At 44.8% G+C, this 10,448-nt stretch overlaps 2 protein-coding genes across 7 annotated transcripts in view; both read right to left on the bottom strand.

Annotated features, from left to right (window-relative positions):
• The window catches only part of LOC126573957 (mucin-19), a 265,757-nt gene extending 255,798 nt beyond the window's left edge, over nt 1–9,959 (bottom strand). For all 6 annotated transcript variants that reach the window (XM_050233797.1, XM_050233830.1, XM_050233813.1 and 3 more), the window contains exon 1: nt 9,885–9,959. In XM_050233797.1, coding sequence (XP_050089754.1) covers nt 9,885–9,922 — 38 coding nt within the window. In that variant the 5' untranslated portion in view covers nt 9,923–9,959. The remainder of the gene's footprint in view (nt 1–9,884) is intronic.
• On the bottom strand, nt 6,170–7,385 carry LOC126573993 (fibrinogen-like protein 1). Its single transcript, XM_050233871.1, has one exon. The coding sequence runs from the start codon at nt 7,352–7,354 to the stop codon at nt 6,269–6,271; it is 1,086 nt and encodes a 361-aa protein (XP_050089828.1). The 5' UTR covers nt 7,355–7,385; the 3' UTR covers nt 6,170–6,268.
• Nucleotides 9,960–10,448: the final 489 nt, after the last annotated feature.

Raw genomic sequence — 10,448 nt, 5'->3', positions numbered from 1 at the left:
TTTTTCCTTTTAAAGAGCCATTGATGAGAAAATATTATTTGCTGACACAGCCAGAATCAGGCAATCGACGGCGGCTGGTCGGCTGGGCGTCGATGGCGTTGATGGCCGTACGCCGGCATCTTCATTACTTGCGCTGCTGCCCCGCACGGAGCTTGATCCTCGGTTGTTGTTGATGCTGCTGCTCGGTTGAGCAAATATTGTGTCTTTCTTCACACCGGGCAATGGCAGGGTATAGTGAGGGGGACAACCCGGCCCGACCCGGCCTTTGCCAGTAAGCTAGAGCATTGTCTGCTCGCACACTCGGCAGACTCAACTCGAACTCCACTCGACCCCCTTTGGGTGAGGTATGCTCGGAGCAAAATTGATGTTTGCCAAAAGGCCGAAAGGAAAAGAAGGGGAAGTTTGGTGGCGAAGAACTCTCCGGGGAAGAGGAGTATTCTTCGGAGTGAGTTTGCACATAAAGCCGCCAGGATGGATGGAGAGATGAATAAGGTTTTGCAAACCCTTACCACCAGCTCATTTCGGTGGTTTGGTGGGGGTTGTTGCGAAACTCAAAAGAAAGCCTAACGCGCCACGGGCCATGGCGTCACAACGCTGCACCAACAATCAAGGAAACAGTTGTAGTGGCATTTCGCTGATTGGCAGATGATTTCGGGTACGTGATGATGGTAGGGTGAAGGCAAAAAGAACGGGGTTCCGCAAAAAGAAACGGTTTGTCACTGGGACATGGCGATGCGCAAACAAACTTATAAATGTTCAATTGGCTGCTTTTTTTCTTGGTGGACCGAAGACATTTATTTGAGCATCGCTGGATAAGAGAAAAATGAAACATTCAACAAGCAGTACAGGAATGGACATCCTTTTTTGTGGATTAAGGGAGAGCGAAGATATTTCATAGCTTATTATCTATGAAAAGAACATTGATTTGTATTTTTCTGATGACCCATCACGCAGCTGCGAAAGGCACTGTTTTTAGTCCAAATCAAAAGACTTGCTAGCTTAAGCGACGAACCCGGTTTGATCATTGATCAAACCGTCACCATCATAGTGTGATCGCTACGATGGGCACTGGAAAAAATACTTTTTTTGCCAACACGCTCCCAAAGTTTTAGCAAATCTTCCTTGAAATACAACAAAATATTCTGGAAAAGTTGTAGTGTAATATAACAGTCAGATAACCAAAATAAGATGCATGTTCTATCATCACATTCCTTTTGAATACTAAATTCTAAACCTTAACCAAGCACATAGTAACCCTCGCAAAAAGTGATTCACGCGAGGATTATGACGCATTGAGCATCCCCAACGTATAATCCTGCACTGCAACATTCCAACACAATGGAGCACATTTCCATTCGACCACCATTTCATTCGAATGTTGGCGGATAAAAGCAGCAGAGATAATTCATGCTCACCACGGCTCTTGCTACTGCTTCTGCTGCTGGTGCGGCTTCCCGACCACTTCCTGGTGGTGGAGCAGCGCAAACAACAGCCAAACGGCAGCAGCGGCATGCCATTGGAGCCCTCATCATTTGCCTACTTTATCATTCCGCCCGCACCCGGCTGGCTCATTACACAGTCCTTCAATTAAACTTGTGGTCTGCCACATAAATAAATCCTTTATGGAGCAATTACTTCCACCACCACCAACACCATCCCACGGCCCCATCGGTCACGTCATTACAGTTCACCAACCAGCGGAACAGCGGGAGCGGAATGCGGCCAGCGTCCGAATGCCAGCCTGCCAGCATGCCAGGTACATCGCTGGAACGCGGGAAAAACAAACACAATCACCACAACGCCGGTGATGCACACATGGGAGGTGCATGAGGTGGTTTTTTTTTCAGCCTCCAGGCAGGCCAGTAAGCTTTTACATTCCCCACAAACAACGAGGCATATTCCGGTAACGATACAACTTCGACAACGACCCCAGAAGGATCACCAAGCCTCGGGGAAACGATCCTACGACCATCCGCTTCCACAACGCATATTGCTTTCCACAACGCAACGCTCATTACATAATTGAATCCCTTAGGTCTGCTTCCCGCAAAAGGACTCACGGAGAGAAGGAGGAAAGTGGTAGCATCAGCCGTCAGTTTTGTCGGATTTTGTAGCAGAAGTTATGTTAATTATGAAAATATTTCCTTCACCAGTGTGCTGTTGAGTTCCCTTTCGGTACCTATGCTGTGCTTCAATCCCTTTTCTACTGGTAGACCAAATGCAAGAGTTTGTAGCAAGGACTTTTTGACCAGACAAAACTTCATCGAATCTACTTTCTGACCAACTTGCTGAACAACAGATGGAAATTCATATACCAGATCTCTCACACCAGCATGTCGGTCGGTCTGGTCCAAAATCACCTTGATATTATTACTTCTCGAGCCAAGTTTGAGGACACCTCTCCTTCAGACAGAACAGGGTTTAAGGAATTTGCGCTCCTTGAAGTGCGCTCTTGCCCTAGCCTGAGAGCAGAGAGAACGCTTCTTTACAAATATGCAAATGAAATATTCGTCAACCACACCTTCATCACAATTTCGTAGTCGAGGACGACTCCACGGCACTGGACCGAACGACATGAAGAAGATTCTTTTTCCGGACCCGCTTTTGTCTTTTGACGGGAAAATTCCAGACTAACGAGTTTTCTTGGACATTTCAAATCCCCGTTCCCTGGCCAGTTCAGTTATGCTTGTTATGCGTCTGATGGGGTTGTCCGGTCCAAGTGAAGTGAAAAGAACGGATTTTCTAGTGGAAAACTTTTGAAACCCATTCGACTTTATGCGATGGCATAAGACGATCCTCATCATCTTCCGTCAAGGTTACCAGACATTCGGTAACTGAGGTTAGCGATTTGAAAATTATTAATCACGAGACCAATGGCTAAACAGTTAAATCACTTGTCCAGTACGTTGACCAGACCATTGGTACAACTTTTGGACGAGCGAAACCGAAAAGAAAATTCATTTAAAGGATACCAGGCCCAACCAGACTTGCGCATTATCACTGCTAACGCAATCACTCTCCGGGGAAATTTCCGCCAGATTCTGCGAAAGAATCGTTCACTACTTTGAGCGATGGAGTAAAAGAGGTCTTCGGAAAGAATCCTCACCCCATCACAGGGCCGTGTATTATCCCGTATGGCCAACGGTGAGCTTCGATTATTAATAACTAATTTCGGCAAGCAGGCAACTGGGTGCTAGTCGGCTATCAGGGTGGGACTAGAACGCCTGACCAGGCCTCCATCCTATCGTCCATCAGATGAAACTGACAGAAAATCGATTCGTCAACGAACTTATGATAGGTTTTGGTCCGCACGAAAGAGGCCCCCTTGAACCCGACCGAACGATGGCCCGATGGCGAGATGAAAAATGCCCTTCCGTTCCGTTAAGCTCGAGGCATCTCCCATCTCATCCCATGTGTCCAAGGGCTAATGCCTTGCGGTTACGCAATGTCTAGCGTCTAGCGTCCGATGGTGGCCGTGGAAAAGCTGTCAGATTTTGTGAAATCTAGCCCCAAAGGGAAACAACGCAGCGTCACTGCCGGGATTCCAATCACACTGGCCTCCAGTTGGCCTCATCAAATATTCATGTTTAATTCAGTTTTGTGCGCAGCCCACTCACATCCCACACGGTACGGGACGATGACTTGTAGTTGATGAAATTAGAATTGAGCCCGAGGCTGGTGCAGAAGTATAATCACGAGGTTCACTGGGAAACACCATGGACCGCAGCAAGCCTTATCAGCATCACGTACCGAGAAATGTCACTTCAAGCGTCTCATCACAACTTTTGCGTGAAACGTGACGGCAAACTATCGCATGGCTTATCAACTGCCCCTCGAGGGGTTACTGGAAATTAAAGTCTCTTCAATTCAAGCTGATGCTGCGTGGCACAAGTGGGATCCTCAAAAAAGTACCAACATCCCTTGATGGTCAGAGGGACAACTCCACCGATCGATTGGATTCTTTCCATTGCGAACGAAGCTGTGATTCGCTTTCCACTTCAACAACCTATTGCTTTCGACCATGTGTATGTAGAACCTTTCACCGTATACCATCTTGGCAATGCTGATGGAGATGACCAAAGTGCCGGGTATAGTTAAAAATTTAACACCACTTTACCTACATCATCACGAGCCGGAATCCTCCATCTCCAGACCATCCAGTAGCTGGAGTAAGAAACCACCAAATCGAAAGCCAATGCTAAGTGCTTGTCAATCCGATCGAAATAGACATGCAGACGATAGGAGGGCGTCACTGCGATAACTCTGGTAACAAAGTAAAGCCACGGTCCGAATTAGATCCGATTCTTTCCACATGTGGTTAAGGTTCTAACAGTAGGAAAAATCTCTTAAAAGAATGGCACCATTCTGCCTCGAAGTGGGGCCCAAAGTGGATCGATTGTCAACCGATGTTTTGCCAGACAGCTGTCAGTAAGTCTGTTTTTTTTATACATTTCAGATACATAGAAAAATGGTTCACTTTGGATTGCTCCTTTTTTTAATTGATACAAGGAGCTATAGACTGCTATTATAATGTAAGATTGTACTAAAGTATTTTTGTAAATGTATGAGGAGGTTATTTCACAAAATGAATTCAAAATCCGACTCACTACTTCTGAAAAAAAAAACTATTTTTCTGGAATTCACACTGACCATAAATTTTTTTGGCATTGGCGAGTTTTTTATTGCTTCTATTCTACCATAAACCTCATCAAAGACGGTATATTCCCTCAACACCCGGAAATGCGAAGCAAATCCCTAAACACAACGTACAGGCTATCCAATTGTTTCGCCTAAACGGTGGACAGAGTACGGTTGTCGTCTAATCGCGACATGGTTCCTGATGAAAATGGCACCGAATGACAACATCTTGCGGTTTGCGTTGGTTCACGGTGTACCCGTTTTCCCGCGTGAGCTCGCTAATTCCTCTGCAAATCGTGACGGTCGCAGTTGCAGCAAACGACACAGGACACTGTCAAAAGTCGTACCATTGCTCACCAGTGGAAATCTAACGAACGGTTCGTGTCAGTTGGTTCTCAACGCGAACGCAAGCAGAGATCTACATCCGGCGAAGAGTTCCTCATCACGGTGGCTAGCACGATGTTGTTCCAAAAATTCATCTCTGGCCAGTTGAAACCACAATCCCTTCCCTCAACCATTATCTGATGACGTCCTTTTTGGTGAAGAAGTATCGCTAAATGAAGGGGAGCACTACCTAGCTCGATCTAATCGCTTATATTGGCGAACAGCGTGTCGGTGGACTCTAGCTCGATCCTTTTGCATACATCTCGACGCAGCGCCAGAAGAAGGATGCTGATAGAGTAGGGAAAGATAGAGTGAAGGTAGCAATGACTACAGGCGACCACCCCGTCGAAGATCGTGCCATCCGGCCGAATGTTGCTGCAAGAACATGAACGCGGTCTGCACAAAAGCAAGGTGCACCGTCATACGGTCGCTGACCATTAGCGGATGGGCTGCCCAGCGAACTGCCAGCAATTACGGTTCCACGTTACGTGCTGACCGGAACCAACGCGGATGCGCCACGTTCCGCGAGTGAGAATTGATTCCGGGCAGTTGCGCCCCGTTGTAGCCGTTGTGGTGTCAGTTTCGGTTGTAATAGTTGTATTAATTAGTTGATCGGTTGACCAGCGGACTCGGTCCGCGAGGTCTACCTCATTGACTCTGCTAATGTTATTGGAAAATTCGTTCTTCTGCCCAAAGACGAATGCGTCCGTCCGTTAGCCGCGCGATGGGGATGTCCTGTTTAAAGTGGAACAGCAAAGGATCAGCCATGGTGATTCAGTGTTTAGTTGTTTCCATTAGTCAAGCGACGGTATTAATTAATTTCAATCAAACGTAAACTTGCGCGACCAACACGTGTCTCGGGTGCATGTTGAGTGGATGCACGTAGATGATTTGCAATCAATTAGTGAAAGAAAATAATTCTTTTGGGAATGATTTCTAGTAGAAAATCTCGATAATATGTATGACTAATTATAACAACCATAATATTAACTAAAATGAAATTAAATGTAAAATCGGGAAGTTATTCCGATAAAACCGATACAGTCTAAAGTAAATACATTATCATTTGGTTCACAACGAATTTATTCTTTTGTCAATAAATTGGTTAATGAAAATTATTGATTATCGCACTGTTGCTTTTACGGACTTGTTTTTAAATCTACACTTCTCAAATCTTAAACAACTGTTGCACTTCTGATCATTTCGGCCATCCGTTTGATTCCTAGCGAACTCTGTTCGTCGTCGCTCAATCCAATGGGCGGAGCTGCATGCGAGTATAGCTTAGACCACGCCAATCGTTGTTGAAACCGTACCATTCTATCTTATTCTCATTTTTGCCAGTGACATTTCGATAAAGACCGTTTAGAAGCGCATTATAGCAATTCTTGTACCACCAGCCTCCTTCATAGATTTTGGCACAATTACTATCACTGGCATCGTTATCCCTATCGGCGGTTGAGAATTTCGATCCTTCATGTTGTCTTAGTGAATCTCCTGCTGTTCCGCTATGGCTACCCAGGGTTTTAAGATAATAGCCCTCAGCTTCACTACCGATGGCAAAGGCGTCGTAATGGGCGTACTTGTCGTTACCATGGAAGTCTTTCATCCAGACTATCAGCTCGCAATTGTGCTCCTTCGTAAATTGATAAATCTTTTCCAGTCCAATCCAATGCTCTTCGTTGACTTCGCCAAAGCCTTTTCTGTAGTCCATCCAATTGCGATTGAAGTCCAATTCTCCTTTTGAGCGGTATTGAATTTCCATCCAACCTCCTCCCATGCTCACTTGGGCACAATATGCTTGAAAAGGATCAAGATTTTCCTTCATACGGATTTTATATGTCCCACTTACTTTCGTTGGCACATCTTTGCAGGACCAGTATGAATCAAGTTGAATATCTAACAATGTTTTGCGTATCTGTTGGTGATCGCCGTCTAATTTCGTTCCCAATTCTGAAGTCCGTTTGGAACTCTCGACTCGGTTTTTCACTATCTCTTCCCGTTGCTTCTGCAATTCTAATTGTAAGTTGGCCATTTTTGCTGCATCTTCCGCATGTCGATCATTTGCTTCTTGCTGCATCTTTGCCAACAGTTGAAAAGTATTATTTAGCTGTACTTGATTTTCTGCGATGATTTTTCGTTGCTCTAGGACATCTTCTCGCAGCTCACGAAGCATATGATGTAAAATGTCATTATTGGTCAAAAGCAGCTCCAAAGAGAAGCCCGATTCATTTATTGACGCCGGTGACTTCGGATGCACCATGTTACGATCACTACTCACTACTACTGCTGTTGCAAGGAACCACACCACTATGAACCAAACTATACGATCCATGACGAAAAAACGCTTTGCACGTACAACGAAAATAAACCTTGCCTTGCTAGAGTCAGAAGCGCGAATGCTGCTTCCTTCGTTGAGAGTAGCTCATCGTAGCGCTTGGCTTAATGATAATGTTGTTGCTTTTTTCTGACATTCGAATATTGATAACGTTAAGTGCACATTTCACTCTTATCGCATACATTTCCGCAAGCTGATCCCGTATCAATGTTAATCTTAGGTCGAATAACACTGAGTCTCAACATCGCCGAACCCCTATCCCACTCCCTTTCTTTCACTCTCTCCGTCTGTCACTGTTATTTCATGCATGGTCTCTCCATCTTTCTGTCTCCTCTCTATCGGCATGGACAGATTTTTATGTTAGAATGGAACGTTGATATGAATTGTCATCAAAAATCCTAAATTTAACGATTGAACCTTTAGAACTAAAGAATACATTATAGAAACATTAGAAAAATAGAAAAATAGTATGATTGAAGGACAATGCAGCAATATAAAACGTGCGTTCTGCAATCGCAATGAGATTCCTAGATTGATGACTTAACAAACAAGAACCTCGCAGTCGACGGGGTTTCCATGCGCAGAGCAATTCTCCCGGATGCTGGGGATCGTAAAACTATCATTATTGATGCTTCTGCTTTACTCCATTGCGTGCTGCGAAACATTGTCGTCGCAACGATGGCGTACCGTGGCACCGTTCGGCGACACGTCGAGAATCAGTCCAGCGCGAAGCATAAATCCGATTACCGGCAACAGATTAATCATGTAATAATCAGTCACCTACGCGTCCACCGTTCTACTGCTGCTGCTGCTACCAGGGGGAAACCGAAATGGTTGATTTGATTCATCATCAAATGCATCCACCGTCCGAAATGGACGCTCAAACCATAGCTCGGTATGATCGTTAAAGCGACCCCGGCGATGAGGCCAAATTAGTGTTGCATATCGCGTTGGAGCCTGGTCTTTGCTTGCACCGGTTTGGGGTTGTAACATTGAAAAATCCCCGCGGTCTAGCTCCGTCGATACGGCTATGGTGCACAACAAAAGTTGCATCCACCATGAGAGAGCGGAACTCGGGCGGTCCCCATTATCCTGATTATGCTAGACTTCCCTCGCGCACCGCTTGTTGGCTACCATTTGCAGTGCAGCTCCCTTCCGTCGTTATCATGGCGATAAAGGCTGGATCGAGCCTCCTCATGGTGTGAGCGCGCGCTGCACTCTTCCCCTTTTTCCTTTTTAGCTGACGCCAATCAGTTGTTCAAATAGGGATCCACCGCCACATGACCAGCAGGTCCGCTTCGCTCTACAATGCCAATATTTGTAACTCACGATGCTCCCGCTGTTCCAGGCGTACGTGCATGTTCGACAAAGAGGATTTGCAAAGCTGGCAAATGTTCGGTTGAATCCGATTTTTCCCCGTTTCGTGGGGAGATCCGCGGACAAACGTGTTTCACTTTCTGCTCTTTACTGTAACATCAGCCTAACGGGCTGTGAGATTTGTGGTTTCGTGGAGGCTGTCAATGCTGATTTAGAACACGCGTAGTGACAGTTATGCGTAGCTCAGCTTTTCATATTGACCGCAGTAAGGAAGCTGCGAATCTAAACGGGGTATTGAATCCTAAATCAGCATTGACATTATTTAAAAACATAAAATAAATTTTACATGTAGCTTTATAGAAGTTTAGGTCGCGATTTTATATGAAACAAGCTTCAGAAGATCGCTGCTTGATAAATTGCAAAACAACTGGCGAGTCTGCTGCTAATGTCTTTCGAAGGCTGCGAGGCCAAACCAAACAAGGACAAATACATGCCACACCAAAAATATGACATTCTACCGAAATTCCTGGGCCATGGTCTAACGTGGTCGCAATGTTCGGCTAAAATGTTTCGCTAACCTGTTGCAACCACTACGCTCTACCGCAAACCACTGCCGACGAAGGGCGTTCGCTGTTGTCCTAATCAATCACGTAACCGATTTCACCGAAAGGAATGCCCGAACAAGCAATGGTGAAGGTTGAAAAGAACGAGAAAACGAATAGAATGAGCGAGCATGCAATGAAAAAAACTGAACCATAAACTGCCAAAAACTTAAGGCCGTTTGACCGAACGATCGCCACCATTTCAGAGAGAGAGAGAGAGAAAATATTGCAAGCTTGTACTTGATATTATTCGTCTGCTACAAATGTGTCTGCAGTGGAATGCACCATAAATATCCTGCCTTCGGTGACAGTAACGTCGCTGACCACAGATGTCCTGCAACGTTGGGCAGCGTAAATATCACGCGAAAGCGGGGCACAAATCAAATTCTTTACCGACTAGAAGTGGCACATTGTGGTGAAACTAAAGGTAAACGGTTATCCAAACATTGATCAACATCTATTTTGTCAGTGGAATCTTCAGAAAATTGTTAAAATCAGTTGTTGCTGCCCTTTGTTTCATCGCAGAATGATTCATTTTTGCGATATAAAGATAGCAGACATATATTTTCGACATAAGAAAGGGGGTTGATAACGAGTTCCTTACTTACCTTCTTCCACATTCCGGTGTACAAGGTTTGCTGGACATCTTCGATGGAAAAGGATGAGTCGTTCTACGAAACTGAAGATTCACATCGTAGTTCAATGTAGATTCAGACGCACACGTTCACTAAATTACAATAAAACCTCACAACTTTGGCATTTCATTACTATTTTTCAGCACACCAGAATCAGTATGATTCTTATGTTAATTTGATGATTGCATTGTTTTATCAATTTTTATCACACTCTTATCACTTGGCTGTGGCGATAGATCCTTCAAGTCCGTCATTAACTCCTCCAGATAATCTGATGATGATGATGATGAAAGATAAGAAAACATCAAAAAAGATTTTATGCTCATGATTATCTTATCGCTTATCTCATTTCCACTATCCGCCCTTCCAACCTCATCCGCTTGTTAACTTTCTACTAAACTAAACCAATCTTCATCGGCTTTAAAATGTCATCAAAACAGGAAACCCTTGACCGGTTCGTTTATTTGCAGCCGAAACCTGATGCCAGTGCCCGGAATGTGCCTTATCAGCAAATATTTAAGCGTATTGAAATTGCAC

Source organism: Anopheles aquasalis, chromosome 2, assembly GCF_943734665.1.
Source record: "Anopheles aquasalis chromosome 2, idAnoAquaMG_Q_19, whole genome shotgun sequence".
Lineage (NCBI taxonomy): Eukaryota > Metazoa > Arthropoda > Insecta > Diptera > Culicidae > Anopheles > Anopheles aquasalis.
This window is presented reverse-complemented; position numbering and strand designations above follow the sequence as displayed.

What these genes read in the sequence shown, in the direction of transcription:
- LOC126573993 (XM_050233871.1), bottom strand. Translation starts at nt 7,354, where the DNA reads ATGGATCGTATAGTTTGGTTCATAGTGGTGTGGTTCCTTGCAACAGCA.